At 38.4% G+C, this 17,759-nt stretch overlaps 1 protein-coding gene across 1 annotated transcript; it reads right to left on the bottom strand.

The window, feature by feature from the left end:
- Nucleotides 1-5,753: 5,753 nt before the first annotated feature.
- On the bottom strand, nt 5,754-17,565 carry LOC134647547 (alpha- and gamma-adaptin-binding protein p34-like). Its single transcript, XM_063501900.1, has 5 exons — nt 17,418-17,565; nt 17,086-17,285; nt 10,892-11,177; nt 8,496-8,618; nt 5,754-5,851 (listed from the first exon to the last, which is right to left on the bottom strand). The coding sequence occupies exons 1-5, from the start codon at nt 17,491-17,493 to the stop codon at nt 5,754-5,756; spliced, it is 783 nt and encodes a 260-aa protein (XP_063357970.1). The 5' UTR covers nt 17,494-17,565.
- Nucleotides 17,566-17,759: the final 194 nt, after the last annotated feature.

The following is a 17,759-nucleotide window of genomic DNA, read 5'->3' as shown; positions in this document are numbered from 1 at the left end:
ATGTACTGCATCTTGTAGTTATATCTAAATTGTAGATACAAGTCTTATAATATTCAGATCTCGGAGTTTTTACAAATATGTATACCTACTTCGAAGGCTGTTCAAAAATGTCCGAATTCTGCAAAAATTTCAGAACTGAAACATACCAAATAAATTTGAGGGGATTTAACTAAATATGACTATGTAGTTCATAGTCCCGAATAAAAACTTTAAATTCTAAACTAAAATGCTTTAAATTAGTCGAGTATTTTGGAAGAGAGGAATGTTCTAGTTTTAGAGCAGAAAATATTTCAGCAAACCGCTCCCTATTGCCTTATAGCCGGGCCACGTCATTACGCCAAGCGGGAGCGATGAGCGATATTATCCGCTCGTCGCTTGTCGCTGATGTCGTGGCCCGGCCTTACGCTTCGTCCGACGAGCTTCGCTCTGAAGTGCCTTCGCTCGACATGTGATATTTTTTGCCACGGCGGGATCACCCGGCTTGTAGCGTCCCTCGGAAACGCTTCGTAGTTACAATTGCAACGAGAGTTGAATGAATAAGATTTCGAAATGTTAACCCGTTGACCGCCAAAGACGTCAATCTTCGTGTATTCCGACAAGGTTCACAATGATGCCGCGCACGATAGACGTCGCGTTCAAAGGGTTAACCAGACATCAATCTAAAATATTAAGGTGTATTTTGCTTGGCCTGAAGATCAGTTTGAAATGAGATTTACATGAAAATTTAAGTACATTTGCCACAAAAAATAAATACTGTCATAGTCATACCATAGAGAATTTAAACTTTACTTTGACAATACCTCAATGCCTCTTTTCTAAACTCTCTTTGATCATACTAACATAATATTTTATCGACTGTGTCTACTGTACGAATATCAATAGCAAAAATACCTATACAAAGTCAAGATCTATAATTCTATGTAATTTTTTTTTGTCACGCGCATATTTACGGTAAACTTCTGCAATACATACATTGTCATCAATACTTATACAATCCATTTCCATCAACTCTCGTTGCGACACTTATAAAAATATCAATTTAATATTATACTAATTAATTAATATAATTATACAACGACCGTGTTGTGAGAAGTTTTAAAACCCGGTGCTAAATTTAGTGGCTTATTAGACCGACGAAACGTCGTTATCAGCACGCATTAAATTTCTTCAAATTATTCAATTTTCTGAAGTAGTTATTATGAACCAAATAATTATTGATTGTATCAGAAATAGTCTTAAGTTGGCGTTCAGACGGGACAACTTTTCGCACAATCTGTAATTAATTGTGTAATTAAATTGTCAATTTAATAACCGCGAAGTTGTCAAGGTGCGGACGCAAAAATGACAATTTTCAACGCTATACGCGTTTAGGGGCAATTTCTGAGCGCTAATGTCACCTTAAATCTATCGTTGATCTAATTTTGTCCGTATACGCTAGATGAGATAGACGCTAATTTAATTTTTGATCAAATCGTCAATTTGACTGTCCCGTCTGGACTGGCCTTAAGATAAAAACGTGCCCCCTAGATTGACAGCCGTTTTGCACATGTTTTTGGTCACTGAATTGTCAAACGTCAGATTTTAACAATCAGAGTTACAGTTACAGCATAATATACGGAGCTGTACAGCGCCATCTACCTGTCAAATTCGAGGCACAAATTTGTTTTAGTTTAGACTACATAAGTATTGTACACAATCAATGGATCTTTGTTATGAATTGTGTGGCCTGTTAACTATTTGTGCAATACCCATACACAGGATGCTGTTGTAGGCAGTGGTCTGACCGGCGGAGAGAAGCGAGTAGCGTAAAGAAACGCTTGTGTGTAGACTGGACTGATAGAAAGGTGTAAATAAACCAATTTACCTTTATTATTCTGTGATACTTAAAAAAAATAGTTTCAATTTATATTTGATATCTGTTAATTATTTTTATAAAAAATAGACAATTCTATCATATATGCTTAGCTTTTTTGAACTTTATGTAGGTCCAGATTTAGAATATAGAACCCGTGTTGACCCTAAAAATATTGATGCTAGAAAAACTCCCCGATCCTCTAACTGTCGGAAAGGTGCCACGTGTTTCAAAAATCAAGGAACAAAATGTTGCGGATTCAAATTTCAAATCCCGTTAGGGTTATAATTTAATACTTGCTATATTCTTACCTAAATTAATTTTTTTGAAGTGATAACTTCTTTAGCGGTAAAAAATGATAAACTCGAGACAGCGTAAGGCGATCACGTGACCGTAAGGTTTAGATGGCCACTCATTTTTAGAAGGCATTTAAATCAATAAAGAAAAACTCAATGACATTACATGAAAAAGGTTCTAATCTTGTACGGGCTGAAGAACGTGGATCTCACAGTTACATTCTAACTTTATATCACTCAAACATAATTCAATAAAGCTACATCTTCATGAAATCGCTAATAAAAGTGAACTCTAGTACTGGTAAATAAAACTCAAAATATCATGACCAAATATATTTAGATGCGAGGTCTGCAAGGTAACTTTACAATTTCTATTCGAATTTTAAACAATTAACGCTACAAATTTGAATTTCGAATTTTAAACAAGCTCAATCACTAGCAATTTCGGAACTAAAGTTTTTCAATAGAAAGGAGGATGGGTCAATTATACATAGTGCTGCAGACATTTTGGACTAGTCATTGAGTTTTCACTTCTGTCGGCACTCCCGGAGTGCAACCCGTTGTTTTTTTTATGAAATATATTTTTCCTAAGTTCGACCCTGGTTCAAGATATGAGGTTGACTGTATCATTTTATATTTAGTAGCTCTGTGTATGGGTTTAAGAGATGGAAAAGCAAAAACGCTAAGATTGTATTGTCACTATGCATTTCTTATAATTTAACATAGTTCCTAGAATCACCTGACAAGCTTATATTTACAAATTAAATGTTCAATTATTATATATTTATAAATATATAACGGGTGATGTTATTGTTGTGTTACATGGATCAAATGAATTTATAATTGTTATTGCTAGGTCGTGGACTGGCCGCAAGCGGTGAGCGGCAAAATCGGCAAATCAAGGCCGTTCATACATTTGGTTTGCCGCCTGCGTTCAGTCCACAGCCTTATTAGCGGAGCGATCAAACGACGAGATTCAAGTTGTTTTTGCAATTGAAACACAGTTATACTTGGAGTAGGGTAAGGTTAAGTTTTTATTGTATTTACATTATATTAAAATTATACATTAACATCACAATAAAGATAATGAGGCTTATTAATAATGATATAGCGTTCTAGTGTGCGGGTTTGCGCCGATACGGATACACCTTGTATAATCACAGATTATATAAAAGTTCCTTACATATAGTCTGTCAAGCAGGATATTTCAGTAGCAATGTAAAGCAACTAATCCCTAGGAAACGAACCAAAAGCAGCAATGTACATCGAACAACGATGAAATGTTAAACAAAACAGTTCCACAGATAAGATATAAATGACACGCGATTTTCGAAAAATTTAAACGTAGTGTTGCTAACCCGCGATTTTTATAATTTGCCGCCTTTTTCTACTGACAAGATTTGCTTGACCAAGTACACCATACAAAATTTATACAGCTCGTAAGGCTCACCATACAAAATTTTCGTATTTTTAATTTTGAACCTTGTTGTACAGTAAATTGGGATCAATTTAGTTTGTTTGAGAAAGCAATAATACAAACGAAATGCTACTTTATTTAGTTTATGGAACGTTCTTATTGAAACGCAGTGTACATTGTACAATGTAATGCACATTGGACTTTACGAGGTTATTGACATAATATTTTTACGAATTCCTCTCTCTTAATTTATGCGCGGCCTTGAAGGTATTAATAAATATTATTTATTATAAATAAATATTATTTATTATAAATAAATATTATTTATTATACCTTCAAGGCCGCGCATACATTAAGGGAGAGGAATTCGTAAAAATATGTCAATAACCTCGTAAAGTCCAATGTGCATTACATTATATGTATTTACATTTTTATTACATTACATACATATATTATATGTATTTCATTTATTTATTGTGGTTAAAAAAAGTAATGGTTCCGCTTAGTTATAAGTAAATTCGAAAAAGGTCGTTTAACAAAATTATTCATTAATAAAAAAAAGCGGCCAAGTGCGAGTCGGACTCGCCCATGAAGGGTTCCGTATTTAGGCGATTTATGACGTATAAAAAAAAAACTACTTACTAGATCTCGTTCAAACCAATTTTCGGTGGAAGTTTACATGGTAATGTACATCATATATTTTTTTTAGTTTTATCATTCTCTTATTTTAGAAGTTACAGGGGGGGGGGGACACACATTTTACCACTTTGGAAGTGTCTCTCGCGCAAACTATTCAGTTTAGAAAAAAATGATATTAGGAACCTCAATATCATTTTTGAAGACCTATCCATAGATACCCCACACGTATGGGTTTGATGAAAAAAAATTTTTGAGTTTCAGTTCGAAGTATGGGGAACCCCAAAAATTTATTGTTTTTTTTTCTATTTTTGTGTGAAAATCTTAATGCGGTTCACAGAATACATCTACTTACCAAGTTTCAACAGTATAGTTCTTATAGTTTCGGAGAAAAGTGGCTGTGACATACGGACGGACAGACAGACGGACAGACGGACAGACGGACAGACAGACAGACAGACAGACATGACGAATCTATAAGGGTTCCGTTTTTTGCCATTTGGCTACGGAACCCTAAAAACTGTACAGGCGAAAAAGTTCAAATATCATTGCCAACCTTTTTTTCCATTTTATCCGCGCGAACCCGCCTCACCCGAGCGCCGCACATATCTGCGTTTGTATCGTTTTTTACAAATATACGCATACAACACGAACTCTAGCGTTTTATTACCTCGCCTACTCTAGCGTTTTATTACCTCGCCTCAATAGGGAATATTACGCTAAACTCTGCGTAGGGGGCGTCGAAATTTAATCAGCTGATGATCATCGTTTGCCCCTCTCTATGGCATATCGTCAGATAGGGACAAAAGACGATCATCAACTGACTAAGTTAGCAGCCGTTTATGAATAACGCCATTAGTAAATACAATTCTAGGCGCATGTGAAATAAAGGTTGCGGGGTCAAGTATCGCCTAGGCCGTATAATTAATTTCAATTTATAAAACTTTCGCATAAAATGTTACAACATAAGGCCGTCTGCTTAAAAAAAACTACAATTTTTGAAATAAGAAAAAAACGAAAAATTTACCGCCAAGCCGGGACTCGAACCCTTGGCTTCTGGAGACCAGCCGCAGCGAGTATTTGCCACAGACCGCTAGGTCTCGGTAGCTCAGTAGAAACAATATGAGCATTGTCTTGAGAGTTATAAGCAGGGATGTTGCGAATATCCGCATCCGCAATCGCGGAACTTCCGCATTATTTTCAACATCCGCATAAAATCGATGCGGATTTAATGCGGATGCGGATGTGGAACAGGTCGGTACAGGAACGTCTTAGCATCGGCGTAAGTGCTAGACTGCTAGGTAATTTAGTCATTAGCCAATAAACCTATTAGAAATGAGCAGTCAAGCGTGAGTCGTACTTAATGTACGGAACCCTTGGAACGCGAGTCCGACTCACACTTGGCCGGTTTATTGAAATAAAAATTACTAAAATGTAATATTTGACGTTTTTTATGTACCTATCTTGACATCCGCATCCGCGGGTGTGAGCCTTTAAAAATCCGCATCCGCATCCGCGGATGTCAAAAAATCGGCATCCGCAACATCCCTGGTTATAAGTCCCCATCTAAGTTCAAGTCGTGCCCCAGCGCACGACAGAAAGCAACCACCAGTTGTTCTGCGTGCAACCTCCGAGCGGCGTCGTCGTCACCTGAAACAAATATAATCCATACTAATATTATAAATGCGAAAGTGTCTGTCTTTCTGTATGTTACCTCTTCACGCTCGTCGTCTAAGTCGCTGAACCGATTTAGTTAAAATTTGGCATAGAAATAGTTTGAGTCCCGGGGAAGGACATAGGATAGTTTTTATGTCGGAAAGCATCCCTGAAGAGAGTGCAAAGGGGGGTGGAATAGGGATGTTGACATGAATCGCGAATATATAACATGTTATGTTTTTACCATAGCAGGGAATATTAGAATGCGGAAAATCATATTTTGCAAGTGTAAATATGCGTAATAAATTAATTAAAAATAATCAAAAGTATTTAAAATAATGTCCAGTATCACGTGACTGCAAACGCCAATCGGAGCGCGTGACGTAATCACAGTGGAATCACCAAAGACAAGTTATAAAACCTGCCTAAGTGTCTACAGATTATCGTACCGAAACGCGATCTTGGTGCGGTGCGGCGCACGATTCGATAGTGTGTAAGGTGGTGCGTTAAGGACGCAGCTATAAGTGAGAGCGAGAAAGAAGGTCGCTGTCCGATGTGATAGTGTGTTAACGCTTTAAAAAAAATTGTCAGTTGCCATATAAAGAATTAAAAAAAATGACTGACAGCAGTTTGTTTAAAACGCCGTAACGTCATCAAGGTCACGTGACAGTTTGGAGCGTTTAGGCGCGAAATTTAAACACGAAACTTATTAAACATGTTTTTTTATTCAAAATTAATGAATATTTTTTTTTTATATTTTTTTTCTGTAATTATTACGTGTCTATCTACAAAATGAAACCAGTTCCAAAAAATTGTCAACATCCCTATTTTTTTTTTTTTTTTTTTTCCAACATCAAACAAAATTTTTCCAACATCCCTATTGAACGAGTTAATTAATTGCCTACTTACGCAGACGAAGTCGCGGGCTAAAGCTAGTATGTGATAAAAATGGTGAGTGTCGTAGAACACTCGGTTGGAACGAAGTTAAGAAAGGCGGGTGACGTGTTCATGTTCATTCTCATGCTCATTCATTTCATTCTCATTCGTCTCAATACATATTTCTCAATGGTATGGTATTTCATTATCATTCGTCTCAATACATATTTCTCAATGGTATGGTATTTCATTATCATTCGTCTCAATACATATTTCTCAATAGTATGGTATTTCATTATCGTTCGTCTCAATACATATTTCTCAATAGTATGGTATTTCATTATCATTCGTCTCAATACATATTTCTCAATAGTATTGTTCGATAGCAAAGGTTGACTGTATTTAGCGAAAAAGGGGCGAAAGAGAGAGTGAAATTTAGGGCCGATGGAGCAAGAAAGTTGGGATAAATTGGGGATAAATAATATGGAAATTGAAACTAAAGTGTGTATAGGTGTAAGCGAAGTTACCTTTGATCCGGAGACAGTGGGAACCAAATCGTTGGTCACCGTTGGAGACCGCTGGTGGTGATTCTGGCTTTCTGTCGCAAGCTAGAGGAAGCGTAAAATCGTTACCTGCAGTCGGCCAACTTAGACCTCAGATTTTCCCCGCCACGGATGAGTTCGGCGTCCTCCGGTACACAACACTGATCTTAATAATGTACTAAGGGTACTTAGTATAGTAGTGCTTTAAATAAAAGGTGCGAAAATAGACGAGAGCAACGAAAAGGGATGTGAACTGGTGGTAGGTTTTTGATACACTGGCTCTGTCAACTGTATGACAGAGCAACAGTTTATTTTTTAAATATTTGAATTTTAACTGTGACAAGGTGTTGCCACAGTGAATGCGAAAAATACATTGTAATATGAACGGCATAATTGAACAAGTATGGTTTGTGACGGCAAAATCTTGCACTTTTTTTCACCCCATCCGCCAAACGTCCGAGAAACTTGGTTCCAAAAAAAAAGGTTTTTTTTGTTGTCAAATTAGAGCTAATTAAATAGAGTCCTGAATGTGGATGGAAGAATACCTAACTGTTCGAAATGTGAGTGTCTATCACTACACCTTACAAAACAAAGTCGCCCGCCTGTCTGTCTGTTTGTATGTATGTATGTTCCCGACAAAGTCGTAAACTACTGAAAGGATTTTCATGCGGTTTTCACCTATCGATTCTTGAGGCCTTTAGGTGTATTTTTAAGGTTTTGTGTAACCCGTGCGACGCCGAGGCGGGTCGCTAGTTGCTGATCTATGGTCATGGCCCATGACCGCACTCAGAACATTTGGAAGAAATATAAATGTCAAAAACGATTTTTAACATACTTCTAATAATAATGTCGGTTTTTTTGTTTTTCTAACTGTTAAAAAAGTATTTCTGAATAATTGCAAACTGTAAAATTGAGATAAGACTTATCCAATAACAAGACTTAAACTATTATTACCTACTTTAACTAAGAGATGTTATCTTTGTAGTTGTTTTTTGTTTAGATTTTTTTTTAACCCGCATAAATGTCAATGTGGTTCAGTGAAGGGGACGGACTGAAAATCAGCGCTGCGCATGCTATTTGTAATGAAATGACTGACGCAGCGTATGCTGAGCCCGTTCCTTTTGCCGCACAATTATTCTTATTTTTTCAATCCTTATGTTTTGTAACCTGTATGCTTTTTGTGTTGCAATAAATGGTTTCTTATTCTTATAAAAAGTCACCTTCAGCGCGTCTCGCGGGCAGCATGGCTAGTGCGTCAGCAAATTGTTCCGCTCGCTCCACTGCGCCCGCCTCGTCCGCGCCCATCCAGGAACCCCAGGATGAGGAGTCTGACGATAAGTCATCTGTAAATTGCAACAAGACAACAAAATAGATAAAACTGATCAACCAAATCTTGTCAGTAAAAAAAGCGGCCAAGTGCGAGTCGGACTCGCCCATGAAGGGTTCCGTATTTAGGCGATTTAAGACGTATAAAAAAAAAACTACTTACTAGATCTCGTTCAAACCAATTTTCGGTGGAAGTTTACATGGTAATGTACATCATATATTTTTTTTTAGTTTTATCATTCTCTTATTTTAGAAGTTACAGGGGGGCGGACACACATTTTACCACTTTGGAAGTGTCTCTCGCGCAAACTATTCAGTTTAGAAAAAAATGATATTAGAAACCTCAATATCATTTTTGAAGACCTATCCATAGATACCCCACACGTATGGGTTTGATGAAAAAAAAATTTTTGAGTTTCAGTTTGAAGTATGGGGAACCCCAAAAATTTATTGTTTTTTTTCTATTTTTGTGTGAAAATCTTAATGCGGTTCACAGAATACATCTACTTACCAAGTTTCAACAGTATAGTTCTTATAGTTTCGGAGAAAAGTGGCTGTGACATACGGACGGACAGACAGACGGACAGACGGACAGACAGACAGACAGACATGACGAATCTATAAGGGTTCCGTTTTTTGCCATTTGGCTACGGAACCCTAAAAAGGCGCGAAATTCAAATTTTCTATGGGGCGATATCCCTTCGCGCCTACATTTTTCCGCCTTTTTCTACTGTCAAGATCTGGTTGACCAAGTATAAAACTTATTTTACGTTTTAAGTCACGTATTTTATTTTAGTCACTTGCGCAACATGTTTCGTCGAGCTTAGGTCTTCATTTTGAAGCACTAGCAGCTCACGTTTCCTGCACTTGGTAATGTACCTAGTTCGTACTTGAGCTGCTGACTGTTGCCATATAGAAATAAGTAAGACAAGAGTGCTCACTCCATACTTCAGGTCAGACTATTAATTTCAGTGTCTCAACAGCATAAGACTTTCCGGTCGGTGCTACATCTATTGTCAAGTAGCAGTACTGATAGTTCCGCTACTCGATGCTAGATGCTAATAGTCTTTTTGGTACTAAAACTGATGTATGGAGTGAGCACTCTATGTATTTTTTTCTCTATGCTGCTGCTAAACACGTTTAACCCTTAAATGCATAGTGATGCATTTATATACACAACATAAACATCAAATGTTATGCATTATTAAACAAATGCTATTTGTTCTTGTATATTATTTCAATAGTAAAACTAATAAATTTTCCGAATTATTACATAAATTTACGCAGTATTTTAATTTATAAAAGTTACATTTGTTTATAGACGAAATGTCGGAAAACTTGGAAAAACCTGGAAGTTGATGATTTTTAGTATGTGATTTTGGGCAGATTTTTCGGGGTTTGTAATTATTTTATATTTACAAATTTTATCATAGGAACATCACAAATAGTGTACCTTTCTGTTGGCAGTTAAGATTTTTCCTATACCCCTTACTAATAGCTATATATTTCCAAAAATATGATTTAGACTAACTTTTAACACTGATTTCCCAGTGAAAATCGATGATATATTTTTTTTTACTATTTTTCCTAGAAACGGCAAACAATTATGTGATATATATATTAATTTCGGGCAAAACGAAAAAATCATGTATTTAAGGGTTAAGGCCACCCCACACTAGCGCCTCCCGAGCGTCGACGTCTAGTCAACTCTTTATGGCTGCTGCTCGACGCCACTGCGCAGCGACGCCTTTTTCCATAGCGCTGACTAGACGCCGACGCTTAAAAGACGCTAGGCTCTCTGACACTTTAAAATTCAATCAAAATAGATAATATGTTCTTAATTTTCGCTGAACATACAAATAAAACTGATAGCACTCTAATTCATAAGGTTCTCTATAATTGTTCATTGTTTGATTCTTGCTAAAAGAGGTACTGTGTACGGTCGAGTTCAGAAAGATCTTTACAAGCCAAGTACCCAAAAATATATTTACACAACCTTATTGTTAGTGTCATAGAGGCGGGTAAATATATTTTTGGAATGTTGCCTTGTAAAGATGTTTGTGAACTATACATCTTACCATTCCAGTCAGGGGCAGGTGCTCTGACGGCGTATCCCCGGCCACGTATGCTTGTGGATCGCTTTACGCAAGCGCACTACACCCGTCGTCTCAGGGAACCCATCGTCAACAGGTGGCGCTAGTAGCACAACTCGTACTTTCACTAGTCGGAGAGACACTAATGGCCTGGCCACGACAATGTCGCGCGTAAGAGAGAGAGAGACCTTTCTTACCATTCAAGTCAGGTGCAGGTGCCCTGACAGCCCCGGCGCGGCGCATCCCCGGCCACGCGTGTGCATGCAGCGCTTCACGCAAACGCGCTACTCCTATTGCCTCAGGGAACTCCTCATCTTGTTCGACAGGTGGCGCTAGTAGCGGCACCAGTTCGTAGTGTGAGGTTCGCGCCCATGCCGCTAGGGCGGGTGGTTCGTGGTCTATTTGGGCGGCGACGAGGCGAACGGCGTTGCGGGACGCTCGTGCGGCCGCCGCGCGACGCGCGCAGGCTGTGTCGTCTGTACACTGACGGAGAGTTTTCTTATTATTTAATCAGAAAATTAGTGGAAGCAATCTAAGTTTGGAGTGGTTAGGGTAATTTAAAAAATGTCATGGCTGTGGCCTTGATGTTTATTTACAACTTGTAAAAACAAATATGTATTGCTGTCACATGCCAGGGAGACCATGAAAGGTGCTAATTGCCAGAAACAAGAGTAACAGTAAGTGTTAGAAATCGTACCCTTTACATGTCATTGTCTATTAATAGCACAGGCAACACCTTCCGTCTTGCTCTATGCTACCGGTCTATCAATGTATCCGGGTTGTCTTTGAAAACTCTCTCTCGATATAATTATGGTTCTACCAAGTCGTTCCCAATTTTAAGTTATTATTACAACATGTGACTATTTTAATCCAATTTAATCATTTATTTGACATGGACGAAATGTAGTGTAATTTGTGGAAAATTAAAACTACTATTTTGTTGAGCAAGCTGCCGCTTTTATTTCCGACGACATAACCACGATCCTTCGTTGCATTCCAACGCCGAGCCCTGCGCCTCTATCCTGCTCATCAGTTTATGTACCCAGAAGAGAGTGCCGCGAAGAGACTGGAAACGAAACCAAAGAAAGGTATGCGGAAATAGTGTCATTTTTTTTTGAGGTTATCACTGCCCTCGTGATAAATAACCTAACACATTCTTCGCTTGCTCAACTAATACCACAACAAATTAGTCCAAAATGTCGTCACATAATGAACATAACGGGCACATTCCCGTCGAGAAGTTGGATGGCGTGGCAAACTACTCGAATTGGAAATTTGCCATGAAGATGTTACTAACGCTGGATGGTCTATGGGGCTGTGTGGACGGTGCGGACACCGATGCGACCCACGAGAGCCGCGCCTTAGCAAAGATATGTTTATCGATAAAGCCCGCCCTGTACCAGTACGTGCGAGATGCCACGTCGGCAAAGGATGCCTGGAAGAAACTCGCCGATGCCTTCGAGTCCAAGGGTCTATACCGAAAAGTGCTCTTGTTGCGTCAACTGCATAGAATAGAATATAATCAGTACAGCGGCATGTCGGAGTATGTCGAGGCGGTGATGCGGCTCGTTCAACAGCTCGCTGATATAGGCAAGAAGATAGAAGATGATGAGGTAGCGGAGATCCTGCTGAGTGGCTTATCGCAGGAATTTGACAACCTGGTGTCAGGCCTGGAAACCGCCTGTCTTACGAGCAAACTCACGGTGGAGCTTGTGCGCGCCAGACTACTACAAGAAGAACACCGGAGAAGTGCGAGTGATCAGGAGGGTGTGAAGGCCTACCTAGGAAGCAAAAAGAAGAAGTCATCGCCTATGTTTTGCCAGTTCTGCAAGAAGAGCGGACACACTATCAAGCGTTGCTTTAAGCGCAAGAAGGAGCTGAAGAACAATGAAGAGAACCACACTATGTTTGCATCAGCCATGGTATGCAGCGGCAGCAGCAGCCATGACTTTGTCGTGGATTCCGGTGCGTCCCAACATATGGTTGCTAATAAGGAGCTACTAGAAGAACCTAGAGGTAAAAATTCTACTATTTATATAGCTAATGGTAATAAATTACATAGCAATTGTAGTGGTAGGGTCCCTTTGTGCTCCAATATTAGCCTTGTAAATGTTCTCCATGTGCCTGACCTCTCCAGCAATTTACTGTCCGTCAGTCAAATTACTGACAAGGGTTATACTGTCGTTTTTAGTAGGGATCATTGTAAAGTCTTTGAAGATGTTAAAATCACTGGCAATCAACTATTAGTTGCTTCTAAGGAAAATGGTTTGTATAAATATAAGGCTCAAGTGCGACACATCCTTGAGGAGGAGTCTTCCAAGCTCTTGCGGACTAGGCAAGAGACAGTGAATGCTCACGCTGTTTCGACTGTGCCAATGGACCTAATCCATAGACGTCTCGGTCATCTGTCTGAACAAGGTATGAGGAATCTTGGTGATGGGGAGAAATGCATGAACTTACTTTTTCAGAAAGAAGACACCATCAGTGGTAGTTGCGAGCCATGCTTGACAGGCAAGATGGTGCGAGCACCGTATCCTGCTGTCAGCACGAAGCGCACTACCCAACCACTTGAACTCGTCCATTCAGATGTGGCTGGACCTATGCAAGTCGAAACTTGGGGTGGAGCTCGTTACCTTTTGACCTTCACAGACGACCATACCCGAAAAACGTGGGGCTACCTTATGAAGCACAAATCAGAGGTGAGTTCACATTTTATTAATTTTAAAACTATGATTGAGAAACAATCTGGATTTTCAATAAAATGTTTGCGCAGTGACAATGGCCTTGAGTTTACAAACAATAAACTGGCCAATTATCTTAAAGAACATGGTATTATACATCAAACCACTGTCCCTTACAATTCTGCTCAAAATGGAACAGCGGAAAGGGCTTTTAAAACGATTTTTGATAAAACTAGGGCTATGCTGCAGGAATCCGGCCTGTGTAACCGTTACTGGGGAGAGGCAGTTATGACAGCCATTTACCTGAAAAATAGGTCTCCTACCAGAGCGCTTTCAGGTGGAATTCCCGAGAGCTTATGGACTGGGTCTCCTATAGACACGAGTCATTTACGTGTCTTCGGGTGTACTGCTTATGCACATGTTCCTAGTCAAAAGCGTCAAAAACTTGATGCAAGAGCAAAAGCGTTAATTTTTGTTGGTTATGGTGAAACTTTTAAAGGATACCGTTTGATTGATCCCACTAAACCTCATAGAGTAATACAGTCCAGATCTGTTATTTTTAATGAGGATAAATTTATAGGAAAACATGACAGTTGTAAAAAGACTTGTGGAGCCAATTTTTATAATTACTATATCGATAAAGACAATTTTAATATTTCAATGACTAATAATGAAAATAATTCTTTTAATTCATTGAATAATTTTAATGATGACTCTAATTTTAACAAAGATTTTAATGTTAATGATGTCATTCAAAATAATGAAAAAGATAAATCAGCTGAGTGCTCATCCTCTTCAAATCATGTTTCAGATGCAGAGACACCGACGCCACCGGCGTGGTCACCGCTCTCTGAGCACTACTGTACGGGCGAAGAAGGTGCAAGTGACAGTCCCGGTGATGAAGATTGCGTCCCAAGGGGCGCCTTGTCTTCTCTGCCGGAGTCATCATTTGATAATCATGACGACGGTGATGAAGTGGGTGCTCCAAGGGGTCCCATGTCTTCTCAGCCGGAGTCTTCACCAAGTGAGCCGACGCTGCCGGCTGTTTCCGACACGTCTCGTTCACGTCCCGTACGTAAAACACGAGGTAATGTGCCACAGCATCTCAGAGACTACGATTTATCTATGATAGCAGAAGGCTATTCGCCAGATGAGCCTACATCATCCCGTGAAGCCATACAATCTTCTGAAAAAGAAGACTGGCAGCGGGCAATGCAATGTGAGTATGACTCTTTAATTAAAAACAAGGTATGGATCCTGGTAGACAGACCTGCAGATGAAAACATCGTCAAGTGTAAATGGGTTTACAAAAAGAAACTCGACACCTCAGGTAAGCCTGCCAAATTTAAAGCTAGGTTGGTTGCCCGTGGGTTTAGTCAAGTAGAGGGCATTGACTACACGGACACCTTTGCACCTGTAGTGAGGCATAGCACACTGAGAATATTGTTTTCTATTGCTACTGAATTAAACTTAGAAATAGACCATATCGATGTTACAACTGCATTTTTAAATGGCGAATTAAACGAAAAGATTTATATGGAGCAGCCTTCAGGCTTTAAAAACTGTGATAAGGTTTGTTTGCTTAAGAAGAGCTTATACGGCCTTAAGCAAGCAAGCCGAATGTGGAATATCAAAATACATGATTTCTTAGCACAAAATAATTTTACTCAGAGCAAATGTGAGCCATGTATTTATACAAAGAAGACAAAGACTGAATATATTATTATTGCATTGTATGTTGATGATTTTTATATATTTCACAATAATTGTATTAATAATATTTTACAACTTTTACAAAGTAATTTTGAAGTCCGTCATTTGGGCAAATTGAATAATTGTCTAGGAATGAATGTTTGTAGAGAAAATGGTATCACAACCTTAGATCAAACTGAGTACATAAAGCGTTTATTATTTAAATATAATATGTCAGATTGTAAAACTGTTTCAACACCTTTACCGGTTAATTGTAAATTACAGAAATCAAATAAGACATGTTTAGATGATGAAGTCTATCAGTACAGACAGTTATTAGGAAGTCTAATGTATTTATCAGTCTGTACTAGACCGGACATTTCTTTTGCATGTAGCCAACTTAGTATGTTCAACACATGTTTTGATGAAAATCATTGGCGCATGGCGAAGCGTGTGCTCCGTTACCTAAAAGGTACTATTAATTATGGCCTTTGTTTCACAAAGAGCAATACTTTCAATCTTACTGCATACGCTGACGCAGATTGGGCCAATGACCTTTCAGACCGCAAGTCCTATACTGGCTTTGTGATTAAGTTAGGATCCAATGTAATTAACTGGGAGGCAAGAAAGCAACAATGTACTTCTCTTTCTAGTTGCGAATCGGAATACGTAGCTCTTGGAGATTGTTGTAAAGACATATGTTTTGTACGAAATTTCTTATCAGAAATTATCGATAAAACTTTTGACACTGTCATTTATAATGATAGCCAAAGTGCTCAAAAACTACTGTTAGTTAAAGAGCACTCCCACAAAAGAACAAAGCATATAGACCTAAGGTATCACTTTATTAAAGATCTGATTCAAAAAGGACACTTAAGTGTAAGGTACTTGCAGACTGACAAAATGGTAGCAGATGTTTTAACAAAACCTTTATGTGCTGAAAAACATTGTAAATTTATTCAGGGACTTAATGTTAAATCTTTGAAATGTTGATAGCTTTACTTCATTTCTCTACTTGTGATTTTTAATTGTGATATTCATTCCTGTCTTACATAATTATAGCTGCATGCCTATCACTATATTATGTCTATGTGTTTTTACTAGACTTAAGCTTGCAGCATGTAATTAATTATAAGTATGTTTTATGTAGAGCCATACTTATAGAGCTTTGTCTAGGCATGTAAAGTGTAAGGAGGAGTGTTAGAAATCGTACCCTTTACATGTCATTGTCTATTAATAGCACAGGCAACACCTTCCGTCTTGCTCTATGCTACCGGTCTATCAATGTATCCGGGTTGTCTTTGAAAACTCTCTCTCGATATAATTATGGTTCTACCAAGTCGTTCCCAATTTTAAGTTATTATTACAACATGTGACTATTTTAATCCAATTTAATCATTTATTTGACATGGACGAAATGTAGTGTAATTTGTGGAAAATTAAAACTACTATTTTGTTGAGCAAGCTGCCGCTTTTATTTCCGACGACATAACCACGATCCTTCGTTGAACGCCGAGCCCTGCGCCTCTATCCTGCTCATCAGTAAGTTTTGTTTTACCCAAACCTCATTTCAATAATTACAGGCTGTGCAGGAAGTATTGATTAATCAAGGGTAAAATTTTTATATCAAAACAGAAACAGAATGGTCAACCCTTAGGCTGCGATTGCACTAAGGCAGAGCACAGTGGAAATGTGAGGAAGCAACCAATTGCAGTGGAACAAAGATTATTGGTCCTCAAAGATTTGATGAAGTAGGTATAATTCAACATCAGTTTTTCCATTTTGCAGCAGAATTTTATTATAATTTTAGCAAACTTGTTAAGTGCATATTAGGGCAGATGTATAACCCTGCATTTTTTTCTTATTTTCGTACAAAGGAAAACATAATTATTATTTGAAATAAACAGATTGATTTTTTTTTGACGTGTAGGTCATACAGATCAAGTTGCCATGCCATGATTTCTTCCACTAACCTACCGTTACCGTTACCGGCAAAATAAATAAATTAATCAACTAACCTCATCCTCAGTAAGGTATATAACATGTGCCTGCACGTCATCCCTAGGGTCTAGTTCACAACTGTCGGCCAGGGCCCGCAAACGCACTGACGCACTGTAGTATTTGTTAGTCAGGTGCCATAAGGCCGCTGAATCCTGTTCCTCGGCGCTGTCGTGTGACACGCCGTTGCATTGAGGCTCGGTGCCATCATGCATCAACTCTGAAAAATAGTCGACAATTTATCTGATTTTGGTGGACAGAAAACTTTGTATTTTGTAAAACCTTGGGGGCGGTGCCTGGGGAGTTTGGGTGTGCAACACGGGACTAAATAATATTATCTTCTTTTGGTTACCTGTTATTATTGCTGATGCGGAAGCAATATCAGCAGCGCTGACTAATATTACAGGCAAATTATCATCTCCAGGCATGATAATGAATATTTACGCAACGATGATTTTTTAATGTCGGTGCCACTGCGTTTCTTATAGGTGATAGTTATCTACGTTATTATATTTTTCTATTTGATTTTGGACCGGTAAATGAAATACTAGCTTACTAATAGTTTCCTAGAAATACTACCATCTATGTAGTTTCCACATTTATTTATGAAGTATCAAAAATATCAACAATGTCCGGCCAACAATGCAACTTGACAATAGACAAACGTTCAAAAATTTAAACAAATTTTCCTAGG

This window comes from Cydia amplana, chromosome 4 (genome assembly GCF_948474715.1).
Source record: "Cydia amplana chromosome 4, ilCydAmpl1.1, whole genome shotgun sequence".
Classification (NCBI taxonomy): Eukaryota; Metazoa; Arthropoda; class Insecta; order Lepidoptera; family Tortricidae; genus Cydia; species Cydia amplana.
The sequence above is the reverse complement of the archived record's forward strand: the minus strand, read 5'-3'. Positions and strand labels throughout refer to the sequence as shown.

Excerpts from the sequence above, each read along its gene's own strand:
- LOC134647547 (XM_063501900.1), bottom strand. The coding sequence starts at position 17,493 with ATGCCTGGAGATGATAATTTGCCTGTAATATTAGTCAGCGCTGCTGAT. Across the intron at positions 17,286-17,417 it reads CGCATCAGCAATAATAACAG|AGTTGATGCATGATGGCACC; the intron begins GTAACCAAAAGA and ends ACTATTTTTCAG. Across the intron at positions 11,178-17,085 it reads TATACCTTACTGAGGATGAG|TGTACAGACGACACAGCCTG; the intron begins GTTAGTTGATTA and ends ACTCTCCGTCAG.